General features: G+C 38.8%; 1 protein-coding gene across 1 annotated transcript in view; it reads right to left on the bottom strand.

Annotated features, from left to right (window-relative positions):
• Positions 1-27,974, bottom strand: part of Znf638 (zinc finger protein 638) — a 189,318-nt gene that overhangs the window by 78,548 nt on the left and 82,796 nt on the right. The window contains exons 2-3 of the mRNA XM_023718402.1: positions 5,110-6,625; positions 132-193 (exon numbers count right to left, since the gene is read on the bottom strand). Of these exons, the coding sequence (XP_023574170.1) occupies positions 132-193; positions 5,110-6,625 (1,578 nt within the window). The remainder of the gene's footprint in view (positions 1-131; positions 194-5,109; positions 6,626-27,974) is intronic.

The following is a 27,974-nucleotide window of genomic DNA, read 5'->3' as shown; positions in this document are numbered from 1 at the left end:
TAAGTAGGCAAAAAAAATATTTTAAGTAGGCAATAGCTTTTAAAAATGTTTAGGTATTTAATTGCTGTGTCTGAATATTAATTATTTTTGCAAACTTGCCACTTATATAGAAAAGAAAAAAATATTCTTACTGTTGACGTAACTGTCGACAGCTTTCAATGTGAGTAGATGTGTTTTGATGTTGAATCCAATCCTGTTATAAAAGGAGAAAAGTGTTGAAATTAGAATACTTTACATATTGACTAACGAATTAGGTTTTTTAAATGACAAAGGTTTTTCAAAATTTAACAAATTTAATTATTGGCAACATTTGACAACTCACTATTTTCACAAAAATTAAAGGTTTCCGAACAAATATACTTAACACCATACTTCACTGATACCATTTTAAAATGTTTTAGCTTAATAAGGTTATTAAAAAAAAATCATACCCATGGACACTCAGATTTTTATATATACGTATTTTTAATTCAAGCTTGAAAGAAATAAAAGCATAGATCAAAAAACATTTCAAATATAACAACTTTCCAAGAATACCAAAATTCTATAATCTATGAAATAGCATCTTCAAAATACATTATCTTAATTACTTATATAAACCTCTAAATTTGAGCTAAGAAGATCAACCACTAATATAGAAAATATTACCTCACAGACCAGTACCATTCCAAACCAAGTACTCACTACAGAAAAATAAGATGAGTAAAACTATGAAAATCTGCTGCTGATCAAATCTAATTTATTTTCAAGATTCAAATGAAATAGCACTTCAAAGTCATAGTAGCCCTTAAATATAGAGCTTTACAATTACCAAAATGCTTTCTTACACAGTATTTCATTTACAAATATATCTAAAAAAAAATACAATTTGTAACCACAAACAGCTTCTGGAGAAGATATAGCCGAGGTTAAAAAAAGCCAATACAGTTTTTAAACATACAGTCTATAAAGTGAAACAATTAAAAGCAATATGTATGTTATTCAACAAGTTTTATTGTTCTTCCAATATTTGGAAAGGCAAAACAATTACTAAACAGTTCTGAATTTTAAAAACTGAGGAAAATTTTGTTTCCACTTCAAAAACATTTACTTTAGGTCACTGCTAAAGACAAACTAAATTTCCAGTTAAGACTACAACTGACACTAATTTCAGAATTTGCTTTGGCAAGAACTATCTGAATGAGCATGCTACTTCTAATACTCAGCAACAAGTTATGACAAACTAATTACTGTACTTTTATGTGCCATGACTTCATTGTGAGCTGCAAAAAAAGAGATGTTTGCTTATCTTCCTCAGTGGTACAAATAAGACATTAGCAGTTAGGAGTCCTTACTAGTGCTAAATCCACGTCTCTGATATTAGACATTGTTTACACCAGACAGACACATTGGTAAGCAGGGATTTGGGCATGATTTATTTGGACCATCATCTGTTTTATTTGAGAAAGGTGCCAACACTTATAAATTATTTTTTTTCAACACTTATAAATTATGTCTTCAACTAAATTCAATTCTTAATTTTCTTGGGGAAAAAAAGGAACACACAGTAATATTGGATATGCATTCTTACTGCAACTATCAGCTGACGGTGACAGCTGCCCTATTTAAGGTATAATCTCTCCAATCCAACACACACACAAACACACAATTATTGTTTTTAATACATTTACTTATTGACAATATTTGCTTTAAGCTCAGTAAATGTATTGAACCCACCCCAAGTTCTAGACGCTAGTAACTGTAACCATATAAGACAATGATTTAAAAGAATATCCCTGCAAGGAAAAAGTGGCATTACCTACTAAGCAGAAGAAATGAACTTCAGCAGGCTCAGAATGAAACAAACTAATTTTATCAACATTTGTTCTCCCTTCTTCGAACTACCTCAAAAAATTCTTATGTTGTTCAGTATTTTGCTGAATCAAATACTTCAAGTCAGAAAAAGATAGCTTCTAAAACAAGGAAAAGCCCTATAAAACCTACACCTCAATTCAGAAAGAAAACGCAGTTCACATTCTATTTAACTTTCTACTGCTGCAGTCTCAAAAGTGTAATTTAAGAGGGTTTTAAATTACACTTTTGAGAACTCTCAAAGGTAGGGGGAAGAAAAAAATCATAATTAGTAATTCATATTTATTAGCTACACATTTACAATGTCATATGTATATAAACTTTTTCCCTCTGTACTAGGAATCGAACTCAGGACCTTGTACTTGCTAGGACACTGCTTGTGCCACTCAACTATATCCCCAGACCTATGAAAACTTTCAAAGCAGCAAAGTACATTACAGATGTAGTTTGTACCATCTTAATGCATGTTCACGTCATTATATGGCCACTGTTGTGCTATATTGAAAAGTTTGTGTGTCTTTTTAATGGCAACTCTACCTGCTCTAATGATCACTAAATGATTTTCATGCCTCCCAAACTTATACTTTTCTCTGATTTGCTTAGGCTTCTACCATCTTTACATATGAACAAAGGAAGCCTCTATTTAGATCCCCTAACCCATCATCTCTTCTCATTCCTACTCACTTGCACAATTTAGTCAGACCTCTCTAATTCAACACGTCACTTCACATATCAAGGAACTTTTGTTTGTTTGTTTTTCTGCGGAATCGGGGATTGAACTCAGGCCCTTGCGCTTGCCAGGGAAGTGCTTATTCCACTGAGCCATCTCCCCGCCCCTCGAGGAACTTAATAAGCTTACTAATGCCTTGTATCTCACAGTTAGACTTCTTAGGCTAGCTTTTCATATATTTATTTCTTGTATGCTCACCATTCACTCTTTCTGTCCTACTACAATCCAAGGCAGTTTTTTTCTCAGGAGTTTTGTCTCTTGTTCAGGCAGGTACAGTACATGGAAGTCCTATTCATCATTCAAGATCAAACTACTCCATGAAGTCTTCCTTCCCAGGAAGGAAGATCATTCTAGTCCAGACAGACTTACGCATTTAATAACTGTCACACTATTAGGCATATCTACCTAAGCATATTTATACTTTTTAGTCACAGACTGTTAGATATATAACTGGTAAACTAATAATACTGGCCTGATTCATTCAAGTCTGAAATCACAAAAGAAATACAAGTATCTTTTATCTCGTAGCATACTCAAAAAAGTTAAAATCGGGGTTGGGGAGATGGCTCAGTGGAATAAGCGCTTCCCTGGCAAGCGCAAGGGCCTGAGTTCAATCCCCGGTTCTGCCAAAAAAAAAAAAAAAAAGTTAAAATATTTAAACCATGTCATTTCTTTCAAAAAAAATTCCTTGAGTATATAAATTTCCTCTTCAATGAGACCATATTATAAACGGCCTAAGAAAATCTAAATTTTATACAGCTTTTTATTTCTATCCCAGCACCTAATATATTCATATACAAAATAGGGATCAGTAAACATACAACAAATAAGTATACACTTTTCTACTCTACAAAATAAAAGCAAAAATTTTGTTAAGAAATTTATTTTTAAAACTTTAAAAATACTTTTCTTCATTCATGATTAAGTAAAATCACAAAATAAATGGAAAATTTATGTAGCCCATATATGGTAATACATACAGAAGGCTTAACACTCAATTCAGTATATAGGCCAGGGCTACTTACAGAATACAACTAAGTGCTGTGAATTATTCTAAGATTTTTCATTTTAAAGGTAGTTTTATTATCCCAACATGGATATGACAGTGCATGCCTATAGTCCTAGTACTCTTGGAGGCTAAGGGAAGAGGTCCACGAGTTCAAGACCAGGCTAGGTAACTTAATGACTGAGGGAGACTGTCTAACATTTAAAAAGGGCTCAGAATGTAATCTCAGGCAAGCGTGATGGCTCTGCTGCTGCCCCCTCACCAAAGAAAAACCCAAACTCTAGTGCTGCTAAAAAACAAAATAGCTATTACCTTAAAAAAAAAAAAAAAAAAAAAAACCCTTTTAATGTTATACAGAAACTGCTAGTAGAATCTCATAATCTGGCTAAAATAGGTAGTATGTATCTTGTCTTTTTTGTCCCCATGGATACTGGTGTTTAAACTCAGGGGCTGGCTATGCTAAGCACTCTTTTAATCACAGACTACACTTCTAGCCCAGAATACTACTTTGTTCTGCTGGAATCAACAGCAACACATCTAAGTTTCAGACTGATGTTGACTGAAGGCCGGTGAATGGATTACAGAATATAAGGAATCACGAAAGAAGAAAAAAAAAACAAAGAGAATTAACACCTATAGATGTTTTAGCCTCTTCAAAGTACAAACATTTGAATGCCATGGCCTTGAATCAAAGCTTCTTCTCATGGCAAGTACCTTCTCTCCTTGCCATTTACTACCTATATCCATAGACTAGATTAGAAAACAGAAGAATCAGTGATTTCCGAACACTTAAGTGAACAAAACCTACTTGGGAAAGCTGTTTTAAATACCAATGGACTACCATCAAATAGTATGTTCTACACTATATTACTTACTCTTTTAATACTTCAGAAATTATGCTGACAATAAAAGTATATAAAGCTTAATTTATAATTTTGTCCTCTCCAAATTTCTATCATTTGCTGAACGCACAGCTGGTCCCAAAAGAATTAATGTATCCTGATTCATTTTGTTACAAAGTTATTTCAAAAAACTCATAACATACAAAAAACAAGAAAATCACTGGCCCATACAAAAATTATAAAGCATTTAAATAAACATTAAATATTTTTAAATTGCTGAATGTCATTAGCCCAAGACAGGTACATGCAAGACTACATAATACACTGTCTCTTTAAAGTGTACAGTACAAAGAGTTATAACAAGTTTTTGTATTTGTATGTTAATAGATCCCATTTATATGAACGCTGTGTTATAGTACAGTTTATGTTATATAAACATTACACTGTAAAATGGGACAAAAGTTCAAAATAAATAAGACAAACTATGGAGTATGCCCAATCACAGAAATACAGAAAGCCTAACACTCAATTGATACTAAATTCAGAGGTAGTTAAGATTACAATTGCTGAGGTTGAAACCAAAACTAATCTGTTATTTCCTAATGCCTAGTTAACACCAGCATACATGAGAAAACTTGGGCGCTGAGCATCATTATACAGTGATCTTTAAAAACACTCACCTTCAAATGACTACATTCTACGTTACACAGAGAACACAAATGTGGAAATATTCTTGGAGATGCTGCATAATAATCATTCATCATAGAAGGAGTTGGGAGTCTCTTCATCTTCTGGGCATCAGCATGTGAAAACTTTGGTAGCCATGATGCTTTCACAATTCCAAATGGAGATCGAATGGGAATATCAGTCTCTGATTGATAAGTCTTTTTATTTCCTCTTGATCCAACATGAACATTAGACGAATTAATCACAGGTTTATGTGGGATCCGCTCTTGCTGGCTTACAGCTGAAATTAATTCAGATGAAAAAGGTGGCTGGTTCATAGGAGGAGGAATCAGAGACTGACTCATTGTCTGGCTAACTGATTGGTTAATAGATTGGCTGATGGATTTTACGGGTTCAAGGACTGACTGTCCTGAAATGTGTAAGCCTGACATCTTAGTTCCACTCTCAACTGGGAAAAAAGACTGATTATTGGAGGACTCACTGGGGAAGTCCATCTGGCGAAACATATCTTCCACAGGGAACACAGAATTACATAGCACATTTGGAGTGGGAACAGATGAAGAAATGCTTTGTTGTGACCGAAATTCATTCTTGACTTCATCAGTTGGAATTTCAGGATCATAAATACGCACTTCAAGTGGATCTTCTGTGTAGCCATATTTGCTTGCATGCCCATAATCAATCACATTACTTGACACTGCTTCACTACCAAGTGTTTCTTTATTTCTGCTCTGAGAAGGTACGTTAGGTAATCGTCGCCCCATTTTTCGCATTCTTATATCCCTCAAAATCAATGGCATATTCTCAGGAGTTAACTGTTCATCAGGATAACGACTCAGTTCTTCTAGGTCTTCATTAGATAATCCAAAACTTGCTAAGATACTTGAGGCACTCTCTTTTGTATAGCGACTCTGTACTTTAGGACTCTGCTCTGTAACCTGTGTCATAGAACTCTGTTTCACTCCCACTGATGTGGATATATGAGGCTCATCATCATCCCACCGGCTACCATGAGGTTTCCCCTTCTTTTCTGCTTCATGAAAATCCAATTTTTCTTTGGTCAATCTTGGGTCAGTTCGGTGTTGCGTTACCTGAACATTCATTCTCTGTGGTCCCATGTTCTGATAAGATTCATGGCCAGCAAATCTGTGTGGAATTCCACGGGCTCTCCCTGCTGGGTAAAATCTTGGAAGACCCATAGATCCAGGCCTCATAAAGGGTCCAGGAGGCCTCATCCCAGAAGGGTTAGGTGCTCGTGGCCTTTGAAGTGGAAAGTTCCCTCGAGGATTAAACCTGGGTCTCGACATGGCTACTTTCAAAAATGCCTGATTTAATAAAGCATAAGGTGGTGTGGAACCATGTGAGGCAACGGCATTCAGCTGCTGAAGCGCCAACTGAGTCTTAATCTGAGCAAAGTGCAAAGGAGATGGGCCCAACAGAAGTGGGTTTGCAATGCCCAGGTTCAAGGAATTCACAAGTGGTGCGAAATTTTCCAAGAATAACACAAAGCTGAAAGTTAAAACACAAATATTAGATCACTTTAACTCAAACTACTTCATGAAGTGGGTTCTACAGCCAGTGTAAAACATTTTGAACAAAGCCATGAAACCATACTCTGTATTTCACATTCTTTTAGAGTAAGGGCTTACATGGATTTTAAACTTCCCCCACCCCAATTCAGAACACAAACACAAACCTCAAGCCAGAGTTCATGTACACTGTGTTGTACTGAGTACTGTCCTGGATGCTGACATAATCACAACTCTTTAAATCTTGAAAAACACTGAGGATTTCACATTTTAATGTGAGGGTGGGAGGAGGGGTGAAAACACTGAAGCATTTAGAAATGCACACACTTAAAATGTAAGTCATCAGACACATGTACAAACAATGAAAGTTAAGATCTGTAACCTTCAAGTTCTATGAGATCCATTTCTGTAATACACATTCTTCTTTGGAATCCAACTTCACGCGTAATTCCACAAGCCAATTAAACTATACTTAACATTCCTATTAAACAGATGTTTCTTGTAGGGTAAAAATTTGCAACTAATAGTTTGTCATGACTACATTCACAGCACTGGTTACAACATAATATGTAACAGAATTAGTCACTCTTTCTTTGAATCCCCTCCCTAGTACTAGATCAAATAAATGGATAACAACATGGATAAATGTAGAGAGCATTGTCTATATTTCTGTTCCAAGGACTCTACACACATTTAACAATTCAGTTCTCACAATCTCTCAAAATTTATAGTTTTACAGAAGGTGATACTGAGGCACAGGAAGGTCAAGTAATACACGATTAATTTGGCTCTATAATTCATACTCTTAACTGCTAATAAATGTGAGCAAGATGATCTTGCAATTCCCACAAATTGTATTGAGTTAAAACTGGTTGTAAGGGACAGCCAGATAGCTCAGTGGACTAAAGTGCCTGTTTAGGAAGAGTGCAGCAATCAGGGTTCGATCCCTGCCATGCTGTGCTGGCCCAGCCCTGCCCTGGGGGCACACTGATACAGTGATTGAGACCGGGTGTGGTGGCTCTGGCCTGTAATCTCAGCACTTGGGAAGCTGAAAACAGGAGAATCACTACAAATCAGATCTACATAGTGAGACCCTGTACTAAATACAAAAACAAACAAATAAAACTGGCTGCTGATCAGCCTGAGTTTTAAAACTACTCATAACCAACTTCTCAAATAGAGAAGTTATAATTCAGGACCAAGGTCAGCACACACAGCACTTGCCTTCCCTCCTTAAAAATCATATATTATGCCTATGGTATGCATCAAATTCCTACTTTAACACCTGATTGGCAACTTGAAATACAGTAGTGAGGCCTCTACATACCAATGGAAACACACACTTTCTGGATCAAGCTACAAATACACCTCTACTCACCTCTACTACATACTTTTTTCTTTGTACACATTAGCAAGATGCTAATATAGCTGGGTAAACGGGCTTTTAACCTGGCTAACATTCTTCCTTCCGACAATTCTTCATGCTGCCAACATTTACCTTTTCAACAGAACATTTTTACCACATTGTTTGTTTAAAAAACCCAAAAATATCTCATTCCCTTTAAATAACTTTAAGATCCAACTAGAATAACCAATCTTTACTACTTTCCTAAATTTATCTGACACATATTTGAACTAGGCTTTTTCTCCTATTCCTCCCAACTCCTTGTCAAAACAAATCATTCTTGCTGTGAATGCTAACTTAATTTTACTACTCCTCTAAGGTCAGCCTCCATTAATTTTTCCCTGACCACCAACCCATGTGAGCCCTCTAGAAACTTTCCTTAATTTCACACCACTTTTGGATGTCCATCTTTTATTATCCAGCGTTTCTGTGTTCATGTGCATGCATTTTTTCCACTATCAATTGTCAACTGAAGCTATGTTTATTAAGAATCAAGAATTATCAAACTCTTGTGACTTCCTGAAGCACTCTACCACTCAGCTTTATTCCCTGCCTAAGACTTACCTCCCAAACATACAAACCCTACTCATAGTTAGGCAAGGGTGCACACACGTACTAATCCCAATACTAGTACTCTGGCAGGCTGAGACAGGAGTATCAGAAGTTTGAGCCCAGCCTAGTTATCAGTAACTTAAGTTAACAAGAGACTTTATCTCAAAATATAAAATTTTGAAAAACAGTTGAGAATGTATGTAGCTCAGTATGAAGGCTCTAGGTTCAATCCTCAGTACTGCAAATAAAGTATGTAACAGAACTAATCACGCTTTGAATTTTCTTCTTGGTGACACACCAGATACAATATTTAAGTTATAGCAATGATTAACTTATAAAGCACTGTCCCATTGAGGGTACTCAGAAGACCCTCAAATACTTGTTACACTATAAGAATTTTATTTATATATTATTAGTTCAAGTAGTATGAAACAAACATTATACTTTTAATTTAAAAGACAAACAGCAGACATGAGCTTACTGAGCTCATGCAAATATCCAAATTCCCTATTTAAAAATGTTCAATAATGAACTCCACCCCCCCCCAAAAAAAACCCTTCAATGTCTTTTTTTCCGTCAAGGTCTTTTTTTTTTTTTTCCCGGAACTGGGTATTGAACTCAGCCCCTTGCGCTTGCCAGGGAAGCGCTTATTCAACTGAGCCATCTCCCCAGCCCAAGGTCTTTTTTAATAACCATAAATCAGGGGTCAAGGAGATGGCTCACTATAATAAGTGCTTGCCTGGCAAGCACAAAGGTCTGAGTTCAATCCCCGGTTCTGACAAAACAAACAAACAAACAAACAAACAAACAAAAAACCCCACCATATATCATTTAAAACTGTGTCACCCCTCTACACAACATTATTTATAAGAACAACTTCACCCTTACTCAGTCCTTAACAAAAATCATCACTTAGATAAAGTTTTCTACCTACTTATTCACACTTTCTAGATCATTTGCCTTCACTGAGTTAAGATGACTTTCATAGTTATCTAACTACTATATGTAACTGTCAGCAAAAATCAGATGGAAATAATTACATTTTAAGTGTGTCCAGCTCAGTCCACCCTAGGGGCAGGGCTGTTGCAGCATGTGGTGCTGAGGGATGAACAGGGGTCCCTGCACTTGCCTAAGCAGGCCCTTTAGACCACTGAGCTATCACATTTTAAGTTGTTTTATTTTATTTTTTTGGCGGTACTGGGGATTGAACTCATGACTCTGAACTTGCCAGGCAAGCACTTATTCTACTGAGCTATCTCCCCAGCCCTTTAAGTTTTTGATTGATTGATTGATTGATTGACTGGAACCAGGGATTGAACTCAGGCCCTACTGAGCTATCTCTCTCGCCACATTTTAAGTTCTTAAGGACAAAAACCTACCTATGTATTTCCTAACATTCATACCACTGTCTTATACTGACATTAATACATTTACAGAATGTAAGAGAACAAGCATTTTACAAACTATATTGTGCAAAAATCTCTGATTAAGAATCAGATTATGGGGCTGGTGAGATAGCTCAGCAGTCTAAAGTGCCTGTTTAGGAAAGCTTAGGCAGTCACAGGGGACCACAGTTCAATCTTGATTCCCAGCACCAGGTGCTGCACCAGCTCTACCCTCTGGGTGGGATGAGCTAGCCAAAACAAACAAACAAATAAATAAATATTTAGAAAAAGAATCAGGTTATGGCAAAACAACAACAAATGAATCCTTTGCCTTTTGAGCATCATAAAGCCTGGAAACTATGTGACAAGAAAAAATCCAAAACATAATGGAAATTTATTAACACTTAGAAAACAACCAAATTAAAAGTTATTATAAAGCATCTCTAACTCCAGAGATTTGGTTATGAGACTGTTCACCCAGAGAACTTTATGGAGAGCTAACTTATGAAAACATTAAACTAACTTGGAAAAACCTGAGTTGAGATCTGAATTGTTTTGCTTTGGTTTTGTGGTTCTGTGAACTGAATGCGCAGCCTAACATATGCTAGGCACTCTACCACTGAGCTATTATCTCCAGTACTTTTGAAGACAGTGTCTCACTAAATTGCCAGGCTGGTCCCAAGTTTTGACTGTTCCGGCCTCCATTTCCCTCAGTTACTGATGTATGCCACCATGCTTGTCTCTGAACTCTTATTAACTCCTCTGAAAACTACAGTTATCATTTAAATTTTTTATTACTAGTTACAGTAACATGCTTATTATAGCTAATAAAAAGCACCAAATAAAATCTTTACTAATAAAATCACCCACAGCAAGGTAAGGCTAGAAGTTTGCAGCTATAACTGCAGTTACATGAGAGGGTAAAGCATGAGGGTTTCTTGAGTCCACAAGTTAGAGGCCAGCATGGCAACATGAGATATTATTGAGAAATACAGTGAATACTTTAATTTTTTTTAATTATTACCATATGGGGCTGGGGAGGTAGCTCAGTAGAATAAGCACTTGCTTGACAAGCGCAGGGTCCTGAGTTCAATCCCTGGTACCACACACACACACACATACACATACACACACACACAAATAAAAAAGACACTTGCCCTTAATCTTCCTCAAATGTGTATTCTCCCATGCTTAAAACCTACTTATATAGTTGCCACTTCCTGTAGCATTTCTTAGAATCTTCATTCATGTCCTTACTTACATTGTCATAGCTATCTCAATATTCTAAATTAATTCAAATTATTTATTTTCATGGTCATTAGGACTTTGGGAAAGACTCAGAAGTAGCACAGTGCCAGACCCAGTGAATCCGATAAGAACATGTCATAACATTTTTAACAAAGAGCTCCACAAATGTTTTGAATGAACTAGACACTCACCAAGGAGTACCTAACAGAAGAGCTTCAGAAAATGCAAGAATGGTGGGATAAGTATGTTCAAAGTGAAAGTGAGAAGGCTGGTCAGATAGCTCAGAGGATTAAAGTACCTACTTAGGCAGACACAGGGACTGGGGTTCAAGCCCTGGTGTGGGGCACGCGCCTGTAGTCCCAGCGCTTGGGAGGCTGAAGACAGGAGAATCACTATGAGTCTGATCTGTGTAGTGAGACCCTATACTAAATATATTTTTTTAAAAAGTGAAAGGGAGTACCTTGAGAGGATTAATGGCAATGTCTTTTACTACAATAAATTTATTTTTGTGTAAATATTCACCATATCTTTGACCACATTATAGTAAAACTTCATTTCAGAAGTCCATATATAAATTTATAAAACTACCCAGAATAAACTAACACTGTGGAGGGCCGGCCAAATAGCTCAGTGGATTAAAGTGCCTGCAAGCAGGTACAGGGACCATGGGTTCAATTCCCCAGCCTGCTATGCCCGCCCCACCCCAGGGGCACACTGAGACAGCAACTGAGACTGGGCATGGTGGTACGCACCTGTAATCCAGCTCTTGGGAGGCTGGAAACAGGCAAATTACTACAAGTCCAATCTAGTAAGTGAGACCCTGAACACCCTGTAGATTCTTCCCTAAAATACAAAAAAAAAAAAAAAACACAAACCAAAAAACCAATACTGTATTAACCTTTTTAAAATTTTGTATATGTATATATAAATCTGACTGCAAGTGAAGTTTATATAAAACATTACTGTACAAAATTAGAAATGTAAAAAAATATGTAGTAGAGGAGGGGATGGGCTAAGGATCAAACCTAGAGCCTCAAGCAGGCTAAGCAAGAAGCACTCTACCACTGATCTCCAACCACATCCTATTTGCTATTTTCAATTGATATTTTATTGTCCTGTATTTAATGATGTTCAAGATCAGGATACTCAACGGTCACAAAACATTTGAACTGCTGTATTTTGGTATGTAACAGTTAAAAACTTCAACGTCTTTTTAAGAACCAAAACATACTATTTTAAAATAAGAATGTAACATAATTTCAACTAAAAAATTCTTTTAGAAGCACACAACAATAATAGTTCTTGAGGTAAACATGAAGAAATGGCTAACAAATTTTTTAAATATGCCATGGGATCACGAGGTAGCCAGGCATAGTGGTGGTAGCCAGGCATGGTGGCGCACATCTGTAATCCTAGCATTCAGAATGCTGAGGCAAGGGCCGGGGAGATGGCTCAGTGGAATAAGTGCTTCCCTGGCAAGCATAAGCACCTGAGTTCCATCCCCAGTTCTGGAAAAAAAAAAAAAAAAAAAAAAAGCTGAGACAGGAGGATTGCCACGTGAGTTCAAAGCCAACCCAGAGGGTCAGGGAGATGGCTCAGTAGGATAACCATTTGCCTGGCAAGCACAAGAGCCTGAGTTCAATACCCAGTTCAACCAAAAACCAAAACCCCAAAACAACAATAAAACCAAAGCCAACCTGGACTACACAATAAGACCCTATCTCCAAAAAAAACAAAACAAAACAAAAAAAAAGTCAGATTATGATGGCTTCAGTGAATAGCAATACAAAGACATATCAAACCTTACCCTTGGACTTTACAGTACCTTCATGGTTTACAAATCACTTTAATAGTATTCATTATGTCTTGAGCTTCCCAACAACTCCAAGAGCAAAGGAATCCAAAAGTAACAAAAATCACAAGACAACAATGTTTTTGTACTTGCCTCCTGACCAAAAAAAAGGAAGAAAAAAAGTACTCTTATCTCATGCAAAAAAGTTTTCTGTAATTTTATCACAAAGGAAGAAAGTGTAATTTCCCTAATATATATTCACATAACTTACTTGATGCAGTTTGTCAGAGAATTCAGAACATGTAAATTCAGTTTGGCACTTACAAATACAGTGAATGGACAGTTCATACAACAGTCCAATTGTACATTCAATCACAAAAACATTCATTCTGTGCTTTTCTCAGTCCAAATGCCACTCAATCAGCTAATCTCTCCTACCACGTAGACAGATCCACTCAGCCAACTTTTTTCTATCATTAATTTTGTTCTTTTATGTCTCACCAAAGATACACAAGTTATAACTGTGAATGTGCCAAAAATATAAATAGTATGGTGGCCATTAAAAGGCCACAACGTGGTGCCTTCAAAGAAAAGGCTAAAACAAAACCAAATAATTACAAACATTACTGGACATTATAAAAGACATCACAAAATGTAATGATGTTTAAAACATAACATGGCATAAAGAACAATAAAAGATCAACTGCTAATATATAATGTTAAGAACAGATCATTATGAGAATCTGGTGATCAAACAGGTTCATAAAGCAATTTTTGATGAGGTGAAAATAATCATATATACTTTTTTACTATTCAGGAACATGTGCTCTGTATTCTAGCTTAGTCTACAGCACATTATAGTTATAAATGATGCTATCAAAGAGAAGTACACTTGTGGTTCCACCTATCTTGATATCATTAATTAATAAGCAAAATGCATTAATTCAAGAGAAAACATGGGATTGATTCTAGCTTGAATAAAGAAGTCTCACCTATGGTTTTGTAAACTAGAAATGAGAAAAGTGTGGGCGTTTATAAAACTCAAATGCTGAACCACCATATTTACTAACTTACTGAGAAAGCACAAATAATGACAGAAACCCACTATAACAAAGATAAACTGACCAGGAATCATGATATATACCTGTAATCCCAGCACTCTGGGAGACTTGAGGCAGAAGGACAAATTAGAGCCTACCTTGGGCAACTTAAAACAAAAACCTGTCTCAAAAAAGGGTTGGGTATGTAGTTCCCAAGCTACACTGAGTTCAATCCCCCATACAGAGGAGGAAAAAAAAAGAAGATAGGACCAAGAAGTAAATGTAATATTGAAAACATTCAATAGCCAGTTCTAATTGTTTCTGAGGCTTAACTGCATTCTTGCCCTCCTTGCTTTTGGTTATCTGCTTCCTTTATGGAGGACATGGGCTAAAAATGCCCATATCTGTCTTAAGTAGGTTTTTAAAATCAATTTAGCATACCTAAAATGACTAAATCGGGGCTAGGGAGATGGCTCAGTGGAATAAGCACTTCCCTAGCAAGCGCAAGGGTCTGAGTTCAATCCCCGGTTCCGCCAAAAAATAAAACTAAAAATAAAGTGACTAAATGACTTAAAATGTCAAAAATTTAGTCTTTACAAGGTACAATGTTTTAGTAAGAAGAAAAGCAAAAGCCAGTGTGGTATACATCCTTAATTCTCCCAGCACTCTGGGAGACTGACACATGAGATCAAGAATTTAAACCAGCCTAGTACTTGGTGAGAAACTACCTCAAGGAAGAAAAAAAGAGAAGACAGCAAAAGAGGGCCAGGGAGATAACTCAGTGGTATGGCACCTGTCTGGCAAGCACAAGATCCTGAGTTTGATTCCTAGTACCCCGCCCCCAGAAAACAGAAAAAGAGACCACCTTGCATTCTTTAAAATGTAGACTTCACAAAAGATAAAGCCATTGCTATAGAAATGCTCCAGGTTGTGGCCGGGGAGATGGCTCAGTAGAATAAGTGCTTCCCTGGCAAGCCGCGGGTCTGAGTTCAATCCCCGGTTCCGGGGGGAAAAAAAAGAAATGCTCCAGGTTAAATACTAAGGAATCTGACAACTAAAAGCAGTAACCAATCCTAAATTGATCCCCTATAGAGGACAAAAAAAACTGCTAGAAGGAACACTATCTGATCAAATAACAGAAGAACAGAAATTAAAGAATTTTACCAATGTTAAATTTACTAAAATTGATAATTATACTACAACTATAAAACAATCTATCCTTAGAGAAATATACACTAAAGTATTTAGGGAGAAAGGAACATATTTGCAACTTTCAGTACAGGAAAAAAAGCCCACGAATGAGATCAAGATTCAACCTCTTGATCTCATGGGTCACTTTTCCAGAGTGCTAGAATTATGGGAGTATACCACACCAGCTTGTTTTTCTTGTTACTAAAACATTGTACCTTGTAAACACTAAATTTTTTTACATTATAAGTGATTTAGTCATTTTAGGTATGCTGAATTGATTTTAAAAACCTATTTGAGGGGGCTGAGGAGATAGCTCAGTAGAATAAGCGCTTGCCTGGCAAGCACAAGGGCCTGAGTTCAATCCCCAGTTCCAAAGGGGGGAAAAAAACAAACCTACTTGAGGCAGCGATTGAGACTGGGCGTGATGGTGCATGCCTGTAATCCCAGCACTTGGGAGGCTCTAAATAGCATGGTACCAAAGAGAGGGACAGGACAGTAAATATAATTGCAAGACAGTCAAGTATATAGATTTATGCATGTAGCATATTAGATTACATAATTAAATACACAACATCTGAGCTCACATAGAGTGTAAATTCATTCAAAGATCATTAATGAGGGACTTGGGAGATAGCTCATGCCAGCCACAGAGACTGAGTGTGGTGACACACACCTATAATCCCAGCACTGGGAAGCCTGAGACAGGTGGATCACTATAAGTCCAAGCTGCGTAGCAAGACCCTGTACCAAAGGAATGAATGAATGTTTTTAAAAAGTTAATGACCTAACATTTTATGTCCAATAGTGGACCATGTAACTTCTTAACTGTGTATTGTTAAAAAAAAAAAAAACCTAAATATGAGATAGAAAATTTGCAATATAATAAAGAACATCAACCTCAAACAAAATTTTCGGTTTATCCCTTCTTTTCCCTCTCTTTTAACTGTTAGTCATTACACAAATAATAATCTAATCTTTGGGGAAAATTTCCACTCCTCTGAATATACCCACCCGCCCAGCTAGGAGGGATGCCAGTGAGTGACTTCATGCAAAATTGGTTGACTCCCATAAGTAACATTTAACACTATTAATTCAACTTTAAAGAGGTAGTCTAACAATGTTTAAGACCTTAAGAGTCTGCACGCAACGCTTTAATTCTGGTGTCAGTCCTTTCTAACAACATGACTCTGAACCAGTAATTTAAATGATGACCCAGCTTCATCACTTGAAAATGGAAATGCCATACAAACCTAGAATGCTGGTGTGAAGAGTAAAATTATAACTGCTAACATATGAGAGGTGCTCAAAAAAATACTAGTTAATGTTTAAGAAGGTATTGGGCTGACCAAATAGCTCAGCAAATTAAAGTGTCTGCAAAAAGGCACAGGAGGCAGGGGCTCCATCCTCAGGCCTGCTGTGCTGGCCCTGCCCCCAGGGGACATTGAGACATTGAGACTGGGCATGGTGGCCCATGCCTGTAATCCCAGCTCTTGGGAGGAGTAAGCAGGAGAATCACTATGAGTCTGATCTAGTAGTGAGAACCTGAACATTCTGTAGACCCTTCCCCAAAGGAAAAAAAAAAAAGGTGTTTGTTCCTTTTATTAAAACTTGGGTTATTTCGAACTTCTTACTTCCACCTTCTTTTCAGTAGTTTTAAATTGATGGGCCAGGGAGATAGCTCAGTAGAATAAGTGCCTGCCTGGCAAGCGCAAGGTCCTGAGTTCAATCCCTGGTACTGCGAAGAAAAAAAAAAAAAAAAAGAGTTTGCAGTAGTTTTAAACTGAGATCTGGGAATTACTGAGTCACATCAAAATTCAGGAATGTAGATATTTATGAAGCAAAGCATTTGTCTCCATATTAGTTAAACATAAAAAGCAAAGATGTCCAATAAGATAGAGAGGGAGATTATAAATTTGAGACATAACTACAAATAATTATAAACAAATTGTTCCAATTATCTTTGAATACTGTATGAATAACTACTAAAATTACTATCTTTTTTTTTTTTTTTTGAACAGAATATATTTATTGAGAGAAAGAAAGCTCCTGTCCAAGAGAGGGACAGGAGGGGGTCCAGAGCGGGTAGTTCCCCCCAAAATTACTATCTTTTTTAAAAATTTATTTACTTGGTACAGGGTCTCACTACACAGCTCAGTCTTGTAGTGATCCTGTTTTCAGCCTCCCCAGCTGAATGGGATTACAGGCATGTACCACTACGCCCAGCTTCGATGGCTGGCTCAGTGCACCTGGGGGGTGAGGCCTGTGCAGCATGTGGTGCCAGGGATTGTACCTGGTCCACACGCTTGCGTAGGCAGGCGCTTAGTAAAAATTCTTAATTTTAATGAAAGTAGTGATTAACAGCTATTATTTTGCATGTAATAAGCGCTCTGTTTCCTAAGCATGAGAAAAATTTGAACTATAAGGGGCCGGAGAGATGGCTCAGTGGAACAAGCGCTTCCCTGGCAAGTGCAAGGGCCTGAGTTCAATCCCCGGTTCCGCCAAAAAAAAAAAAAGAAAATAAGAAAAATTTGAAATATATGCTGAAAATCTGAAAGATTTGCTTAAAACTATGGGACAGAGTAGACAAGAATATTTACTTATAGATACTAAAGGGTGATAGGTATTTAGGGAAAATCATATAATTCTCCCTGATTTTGTGTTAAAAATTCTTCATGATAAGATTTTTTTTTTTGGCTGTTTTTTTCAAAACTGATTAGGACAATTTTAATAATACACTGCATATTATCTTCATAGTGCTTATTCATAGTACAAGATGCAGACATGATATTCTGTCCGAACACTATTAGTACAAATCTTTCTTCTCATTAAGACAAAGTAGCTGTATATCTATCCTATTTTGTGTATACAGATACAAAATGGCCCTTCATTTGTATCCCCTTTTTTTGTTTAGTTTTGTCAGAGATGGGTATTCCATTGCCATTTAAATATTGTAGGTGCATGAATTCAGCAAAATAATCTAATACAGGATAGATTTCTTTTTAAATAATTAAATTCAAAACGTTGACAACTATCAGCAAACACAACAGAAAGAAATGATTGTAAATGTAATAAACACTTCAGAAATAAGACAAAAAAAGTATAAAAATACAGACTGAAGCAATTAATAGATTTGGTAACAGAGTTCAAAAGAGTTGAAAAAAAAATCCAAAATATACATACTCCAAAAATAATCTGTAAAAGAATTAGAACCTTAAAGGCACCTCTCCTATATTCCCAAAACTTACTTTTCAATTCAAACTCATTATTCTAGCCCCTCCTAGATTTTATTATACCTAGGGGTTTCATTTCTATACTTCGTCTATTCATCATTCTCCCTTCACATTATTCTCGAATCTTCCACATACTTATTTTCCTTCCATTTTCATTTTTAGCCACTTATTTCAGACTATGCAAAGATGAAGCAAAGAAAGAGTAAACCAACTGGATATAAATGGGGGCTTATTTCCTTTGATCACAAACATACTTTCAATTTGGCTGAGTTCTAAACCACATTTTATTCATTAGCTTCCGTTTTCCTTATGATACAGCCCAAACTGAGTACCTAAACCAGAAACTTTATTACAAAGTAAAGCATTTTATTAAGAATTTGATAAATCCAGCACTTGCGAGGCTGAAGCAAGAGGATGAGTTCAAGGCCAGCCTGAACTACACAGCCCTTGTCTCTAAAGGAAAAGCACTCTGAGCAGATTTTTTCCAAACCTTGATCAATATACACTAAGACACAATGGAAAGAACATGCATTTAAGGGTCTGGGCCCTGGTAATTACTGGCTGAATTCATTCATTCAATACTCATATACCAATACTAAGAATAACCTTGCTTTTATGCAATCATGTCAATAATTACAATGCATTTTGACAAACGCAAGAACAGTGTCATGTGTAAAGTTCACAGAAGCACAAAGTATGTTCTTTAAACTATGACATTCTATTAATTTAATATAAATTCCTGTTATCACCTTTTTAATTAAAAGGGTGCATCTAGAGGCTGCAATCATTACTCAAAAGCCACTGCCTAAATACTTAAAAATCTGAAACAGCTAAAATGTATTAAAAACCTAGCATGTACAAGGACATACTTTCCATACTTTGTCTCACTTACTAGCCACAATACAAAACAGAAGATATTAATACAACTTTATAAATGTTTATTAAGTTCAGAAAGACTAAAATAACTTACCTAAACTTTCACATATACAGTAAAAAAAAATGCAGTTTGGATCCAGATCTTCTGATTCCAAACCTAATTGTCTTTCTACTAAATTACTTGTCTTTCATTTTCTTCCACTCCATAAAAACAAAATTCCCAGAAATCACCTTGTTAAGAGCACCCAAAAAGTCAGCCGTCAAGCTGTTGACCAATTGTTAGAACCTTTTTATAAGCTAATTTCCGCTATGCACATCTTCCATGATAAAACGGAAAGGAGAAACTACAAAAATTAAATACAACCAATATACAAAGGAATAAGTACGTGTAACACAAATATATTCTGAAAACTAGTTTATACAGATGAACGAGATTCTGTGCTTTCAAATATTTTATCTTAACCTTTTAGTAGTACTTGGTTCCAACACATATGACCAGAGCGAGCATAGCCCAGCATACTGTAGTGTATTAACATGTTGGATTCCACACAATTATTTAAAGTGTATACTATAGAATGAGGATATGGACAAAGTGCACATGAAAAGCTGTCAAATTTCGTAAAAATGCCACATAAACTCACTTGCTCTAGAACAGCATTAGCAACATTTAAGGCAAGTCTAAAGTAATGTAATATACAAGTTTATTTTTCTTGGTAAGTCTCCTTGAATTCATTTTTTGTAAATCTTTTCAGATATCATTTTAAACTGTGAATCTAAACAATATCCCTAAAATATACCCCTTACAATAACAAAGAGAGAAGTGTGTGTGTGTATGCGCACAATTCCAAAGCTTTAGGTTAAGAAATCTTAATCAACAGAAGCCAGTGGATTCAGGTGACAGGTTTTTCTTCAGAAGCCTTTCGTGTTTTAGAATATGTATTCCCTTCATCCCAACCCCCAAGGTTCAAGATCATGAAAAATTAGATTGAGGGTGCCGTCATTTACATCTAGCTCAATGAAAGGTTTTCTAACACTGTGAGTTTCCCACGGTCGCGATTACCTCCACAACAAAGAATCCGTTTCAGAAACCCCAAGGATTCCAATGTGCGGTTTATAAACACGAGCATCCTCTCTTAAAAGAACGCGGCCCAAGCAGGAATCACACTAAAGCCAATCACAGACGTTTTGTATTAGCAATTCCTCTGAGAAAGGTGGAACCATCACCGCCATTTACGAGCCCTCCGTGCCCATTCCGGGGCGACGTTCTCCCTGTTCCCCCAGCCACACCAGGCAGGCACTGGGAACGCCGCAGTCGCGGGATCGTAACCTGCCCGCTTCGCCCCAAGGGCCCCTTCCCCAAACGCAAGCACGCTCTTCTCTCCGCGCTTCTCGCACACTGCCGCCGGCCGAGGTCTAGCTGCAAATCCACCGCCTCCTCGAGCGGGGTGGGGGACGCGCCTCCCTGCTCCGCGGCCCCTCACGCCGCAGCCCCGCTGTCAGGCCCGGCGCGGCCTCCGCAGGCCCCGCGCCCCTGGGGAAGGGGCCGCCCGCCGCACCGAAGCGCTCTTTTTGGGCCCGGGCAACGGCGGCTCTCCCTAGGCCGGCCCAACAAGGGCGCCCGACGCGGCTCTCCCACGCAGCGGGGTACAACGGGCACGAGCCAGCGCCGCTCCCCTCGCCATCCCGAGGGTCCCCCAGCTGCTCCCGCCCCCGCCGTCTGCCCGCCGCCATTTTGTGCGCAGTCGCTGCGACACATACAATAGCCGGCCCGGACCTCACGGGAAAGGCTTAGGACCCTTGCGCCCCGGGCCTCCGCCTTCCAGCCACCCGCTCCCCCCAAGGCAGCGGTCCTACCTATGCCTACCGACTAACAGCCGGATCCTATTTGCGCCCCACACAGTCTAGCACTCAGCCTCCAGTCGCGACGCCGAAGAAGCTACCGCCTCCAGAGGGCTGCACGCATGCGCGCCGCTCCAGCCCCGGCAAGCCTGAGCCGGCTCTCGGCGCCTGCGCACGGCAGGTACCGAGGCCGGGAGGGGCGCGGCACCCGGCTTCCGGAAGGGGGCGCTCTTGCGGCGCGCTGTGCCTGGGCTGGCCAACCTGTTGGTTTCCCACCCCGCAAAAAGAGCTCCCCTGGAGCACGAAGCCTTCCCTGGTCATCTTTCCTCTCAATATTAAAATAATATTCACCTGGCAGTTAATCACAGTACTTTTTTTTTTTTTTTTTTTTTTTTTGCGGAACCAGGGATTGAATTCAGACCCTTGCGCTTGCCAGGGAAGCGCTTATTCCACTGAGCCATCTCCCCGGCCCCACAGTACTTTTTTTGAGAAAGGGTCTTGCTATGTAGTCCAGGCTTGGCCTCAAAATTATGATGATTCAGTGCTGGGATTACTGGTGTGCGCCATCGCTCCAGGCTTAATCATAGGGCCTAATCAGTAACTTTTTATACGTAAGGTTTTGCCTGCCGTTATCCTCTCTTCTCTTGTGTTTCCTGTCCCTACAGCAATGATGTGATGTATATTGCAGGCTCTATCAAGAAGTTAGAACTCAATGAAAATTTACTGAACTAAAAGCTTAACACTCTGAAATCCTATGTCATTTGACAATAAAAATGTGACAGACTTCCACCACACCCAGTCTCAATCACTGTCTCAGCGCTGGGCAGAGCCGGCACAGCTCACCGGGGATTGAACCCTGGTCCCTGCATCTGCCTAAGCAGGCGCTTTAATCTGCTAAACTACTAGCCGGCCCAAAATGTGGTAGACATTTATAATCTTCACTTACTCATAAAAACCTTGGGTGGAGAGCTTACTTGACTTTTTAATGCTGTGTAGTCTGTACAGTTTGTAACAGCCATTTTAAGAGAACCTTGTCACGTTTTGTGTTAATTTTTAAAAATTTCTATTATAATCTTTTTACTTATTTTATTGGTACATTTTAGATATACATAATAACATTCATCACAGGGAGTTTGTACCTGTACGTATCTCTTTTCCCTATATTCCGCCCCCTCTTTGATCCCTCTTCCTCCCTTTAATTACAAAAGCTTTATTAACATTTTTCCTTCTATTCTTTTTCCAATTCCTTCTTTCCCTCCTCCCCCTTTTCTAGTTCATTCCCATTTGGTGGCACATGTCTATAATCTCAGTACTTCGGAGGCTGAGACAGGAGGATCATCACGAGGTTTACACCACCCTCCACTACATAGTGGGTTCAAGGCCAGCACAGACTACATAGGGAGACCCTATCTAAAAAACAAACAGGGAAAAAAAAAAAGTTTTTTTCAAAATTAGCCTGTAACTGAAAGATTGCCAAGAGTTAATTTTTAAAAATTTATTATGAGTGATGTTTAAGTATACATTTAGCAATAATCACCAATTAGAATGCAAGTGTAAGCAATGAACATACAATATGTTACTTGTAATTTGCTGTTTTAGCATCTGTAATTTGATTAAAAGGTATTTTTTGTGTGTTTTAGGGAAGGGTCTACAGGGTGTTCAGGGTCTCATTACTAGCTCAGACTCACAGTGATTCTCCTGTTTACAGCCTCCCGAGTGCTGGGATTACAGCCCTGTGCCAGTGCACCACCACGCCTATTCTCAAACAAATATTTCAACACACCCCAGGGGCTGGTCCCTACGCCTGCTTGCAGGCCCTTTTATCCGCTGAGCTATTTGGCCGGCCCTAAACGGTATTATTAAATGCAGACATTAAAGGTTGGAAAGGTCTAGTTTTATTTTTAGAAGTAATGAATAAAATTTTGTTTTTCTTGATTTGAAAAGTTTATTCCTAAAAAATTGTTTTCACCAACATTTTATCTTCTCAAAATGCCTGATCAATATAAATATTCACTGGACAAAACCTGGCAAACCTCACCACCCCTGCCTTCAAGATACCACATGAACCACACAAGCCTACTCTGTGGTAGACATGAGTTTTACTTCCTACCCATATGTACTTTAAAATAAGCACTGGAAAGGTCAAGAGTCAAATTTTCTGTAAAAGATATCTTACTACATGACACTTTTCAAATAAAAAATTTCTAGAGCTGGGGAGCTAGCTCAGTTCAATAAGTGCTTGCTTGGCAAGTGCAGGGTCCTGAGTTCAATCCCCCCATACCACAAAAAAACCCAAAACAAATCAAATAAAAAATTCTGCTTGGGCAAGAAGCCAAAATCAAAAGGTCAACAAGCTTTTTCTAAACCCCATATAACCAATATTAAACTTTTATAAGTTTCTTTCCAATGTCATATCCATGCAAATATATACAAATGTGGGCCAGGGGGATAGCTCAGTAGAATAAGCTCTTGCCTGGCAAGTGCAAGGGCCTGAGTTCAATCCCTGGTTCTGAAAACAAAACAAAACAAAACATGGTGCTTACATGTAATACAAAATGTTTTTGTTTAGTTACTTAACGTTTCCAGTACCGAGGAGCAAATCCAGGGCCTCATGCAATGTAGGCAAGTGCTCAAAACACTTAGCTACACACCCCTAGTCCCATTCTTTTACTGCCAAAATTGTACACACTAGCCTGATACTTGATTTTTTTACTACCAACATTTCTCCAAGAGAACACTATTTTCTCATGGTATATTCTTTTTTAATAGCTATATAATATTCATAGTACAGTTACATAAATTATTTAACCTGCTGTGGAACACTGAAGTTGTTTCTAGTCTTCTTGCTACTACAAATATTGTTATACACAAGCCAGTCTACCAAATGATGCTCTAATTTGTAAAGGCTACAACTCCAGCTGTGGGACCTAGTAGTGGCATTCTCAGAATACCTTCCAAAAGCTTACACAAATTTTTCGCTTCCACTAAATATGTAGGAAAATAACCATTTCTCCACAAACTTATTTGTCTAAAACCCAAATACTTTAAGTATCTTTGGACTTTCTGCTCTTTGAAGGTTTGATCCAATTCCTATTTGAAATATTCTGTCTGGTGCTTTTCCTGATCAGTGTTCTGTCACAGGGACGTAGAGCCTGGGCCTGCAGATGCCAGGGGGTAACTAAATGGAAGCCACTCTGCGTCCGCTGCCCGGCTCTGCACACAGGGGTGTTAATCAGGCAGAGTGCCTGCAATGCAAGGCTTATTAGCACCTCCCCCACACCCGTACGACTCAGGTCATAAGAGTAACTATAAGCTTCAGGATCTGCAGCGACATCTAATTGCCAGCTTTTATACTGTACACTTCCAGATTCCCTGAAGTCATGTTCAGAAATCTTCGCTGTCCCAAGCCAGCAGGCACCTTGCATTCCAGGAAGTGAGAGCATTTACCCTATGGAACTGAGGCTACCTTCTAAGCAGGAGCCAGCATCTCATGGTGAAAACCAAACTGTCCCCTCAAGTGAAGATGGCACCCCTAGGACCATCCTTGACAGCAAGCAACCAGATCATGACTTGACCAGGATTATCCACACTGCCAGCTATGCCAACCCCCAACCTTGCCTTTGCTTCACCTTTCTAAGAAAAAGCTTCTGCCAGTCTCTGAAAGATAGATGTTATATGTGTATGTCTGAGCGGTGCTGGGAAACCAGGGCCTTTGCCCTGAGCTGCATCTCCAGCCATTTTTATTTTTTTATTTTAAGATAGCGTCTTGGGCTGGTGAGATGGCTCAGTGGTCTAAAGCACCTACCTAGAACAAGCTAAGCTAAAAGCACAGAGACCGTGGTGCAATCCCCCAGCACCACATGCCAGCCAGCCCCGCCCCATGGTGGGCTGAGCTGGCCACACACACACACACACACAAAAATAAATAAAATTTTAAAAAAATTAAAAAAAAAAAAAAGCGTCTTGCTAAATTACCTAGGCAGGGCTTGAATTTGGAACCTCCTGCCGCCTCCTGTCAAAATGCTGGCATTATGGGCATGTACCACCACACCCAGCTAAAAGAGCTTGTCTTGAACTTCTTCATCTGTGCTTGCCAGCACAGCTATGCCAATTAGAGCTGTTTCCCTCCCTATCGTTACTGCTGGTCTCCTTGATTGGCTTTGTGAAACAGATGCCTGAGCTCTGTCTTTTAGTACCCCCAGAGCTGGGGCTTTTGCTCTAAAATTCACATAACAGTTCTTCAAAAATTTTCTCTAGATATTTTATAATAAAAATTCTCTCTCCTAGCCAGGTGGCACACACCTGTAATCCCAGCCCTTGGGTGGCTGAGGCAGGAGGATTGCTGAGTTTGAAGCTAGCCTGAACTACATAGTGAGAGCCTGTCTAAAAAAAAAAAAACTTAAGAATAAAATTCTCTCTCCTTCACAATCAAATTCACTTCTCTGAAGTTGAGAAAGTAACCTGTTAAATTCTTTTCATTTCTTTTATTTTGACTTTATTTCCAAAAGGAGGGATCACATTCCTATTTACCGACAGCTTATTTCTTATTAGTTTTTTTTTTTTTTTTTTTAATCTGTTTTCCTCCACTAGAAAGTGAGTTCCAAGAGGCCAGGGTTATTTTCCGATTTTCTTTACTATATGGCAAGAATGAGTGTACATTCTTTGTTGAAAGAATTACTCTGATGGGTTAAAAATTATCTGCATGTCTATGTAATTACTTATCATTTCCTATCCACTAGCTTGTTATAACCTGTGCAATTGATTCCAATTTTGTAACTCTGTATGTTTCCACTGTAACTTTATTAACAAGGACTATTTGGTATAAGCTGACAACTTAAACTCCATCTTGTAACAAGCTTTGTAACTTCCGTTTTGTAAAACCTTAATTTGCTTTGTAACCCCCCCCCCCCATGCCTTCCCTGAAGAATGTGACTGTGCAAATAAGAAAATGTTTCTCAACATTCTGCAAAATGAGTTAAACTGTCCTTCCTACGGGAACAAACAGAATGCCTGAAAATGGGTAAAACCGGCATCAGATGTCCTTCTAACTACCGAGACAAAAACAATGCCTAAACCAAGTAAAACATATTCCTGTAGGGTTTACAAAATGTGACCTCGTCTATGGGAACGAAAAGTTAACCCTCAGTCATAACTGACTCAAAATAAGCTTTGTGAAATCCCCCCTCCTTCCCCTACTTTTGTGGTTTTTTGTTATAACCTGTGCAATTGATTCCAATTTTGTAACTCTGTATGCTTCCACTGTAACTTTATTAACTGTTATAACCTGACATATGCATCACCATCGCGTTCTGTATGCACCACCCTAAAGACTATAACTTTCCACTGTGCCCGGTTCTCTACTTGAGAACCTGTGGTTGGGCCTTTCTCACACTTGAATCTAGTTCCGGCCCGATGTCCTATTCTTGCCCTCGTTCCCAGCTACAAACTGTACCCACCACTGCACCTGTTATTGTTCGTTAGAAACAGGTAATTTTTCAACTCTAGCCCCTAGATGAACCCTTGACGTCAGCTTTTGTGGTTTATTGGCTTAAATACTCACTCCCCTCATCCTCCTGGCGCGCACCTCAGTGTCTTGCCGGGGTGTCTGCCGCTGGGTACCAGCTAAAATAAAGCGCTTCTTTTGTTTTCGAGCCTGCCTCATTTTTGAGTTACAACATTTGGGGTCTCCCACGGGAACATCTTGTAGTAACATCTTGTGGCACAGACAAGTAGGTACCTTTTTGAATTTGGTGCACATTTGTTTTGGGCGGACGGACCTGGTGTCCCTTCCGCAGCGGAGTGGGACGCCCTCCGTTTATCTGGGTTCTGCTTTTTGGTTTCAAAAAGCAGACCATACTCTGGCAACTTTGGTTCGCCTTTTGGTTTCAGTTGCAGAGACTTGCAATTGTTATTTGTCCTTGTTTTTGTTCCCTCTATTTGTGTTTGTCCTTCTTCGTCTGTCCCTGACTATCATGGGACAAATGTCTTCTGTGTCACTAATACCCCTAACCTTGGTTCTTAACTATTTTAAAGATTTCAGAGAACGAGCCAAAGGATTCGGAGAACCTATGTTTCCTGGCAAATTGTGGGCTTTTTGTGAACTTAAATGGCCCTCCTTTAATGTCTCTTGGCCTCCCGAAGGCACTTTTGTTCTCTCCACAGCTCAGGCCGTTTGCTGAGTCATTTTTGACCCATCTGTCCATCCAGATCAGATCATCTACACACAAGTCTGGATTGATCTCATCCAGGATCCACCCACCTGGATCAAGAAAGTTATCAAGGCGGTGGACCACCCTACGGCCCCTCCCTTGGCCCCCTTAGCTCCTCCAAAGAAATCCCCTCTCCTCCCCCGTCCATCTCCCTATCACCCTCTTGTGATCCCCCTCCTAGCCCCTCAAAGGACTTGGAGCCGACATCCTCCACTGTCCGTTGCTGACCCCCTCTTTCCGGACCCGCCTTCAGAAATCTGGGACACCCTAACCAGGTCCCTCACATTAAGGCTTGGATTGATCTTGTCCATGACTGCCTGAAATGACTCAAGGCTTGCTGTTCCGGACACTGTTCCTGGACAACTGGCCAATTTCACCTGGTCGCACTGGCAGTTCCAACTGAAAAGAAGTGGCTGTGACCCCCGACCATCACCGTCAGAACTTGCTTGTTCCACCTGCCAGCCAGTATGCAGATAAATTCATTATGCAGTTAAGATGTTGGTCAAAATGTGTTGATAAATGTAAGCTAAAACATGAACATGTTATAAGGTTATAATATTTC

Source organism: Octodon degus, unplaced genomic scaffold (assembly GCF_000260255.1).
Source record: "Octodon degus isolate 3935 unplaced genomic scaffold, OctDeg1.0 scaffold00058, whole genome shotgun sequence".
NCBI lineage: Eukaryota > Metazoa > Chordata > Mammalia > Rodentia > Octodontidae > Octodon > Octodon degus.
The sequence above is the reverse complement of the archived record's forward strand: the minus strand, read 5'-3'. Positions and strand labels throughout refer to the sequence as shown.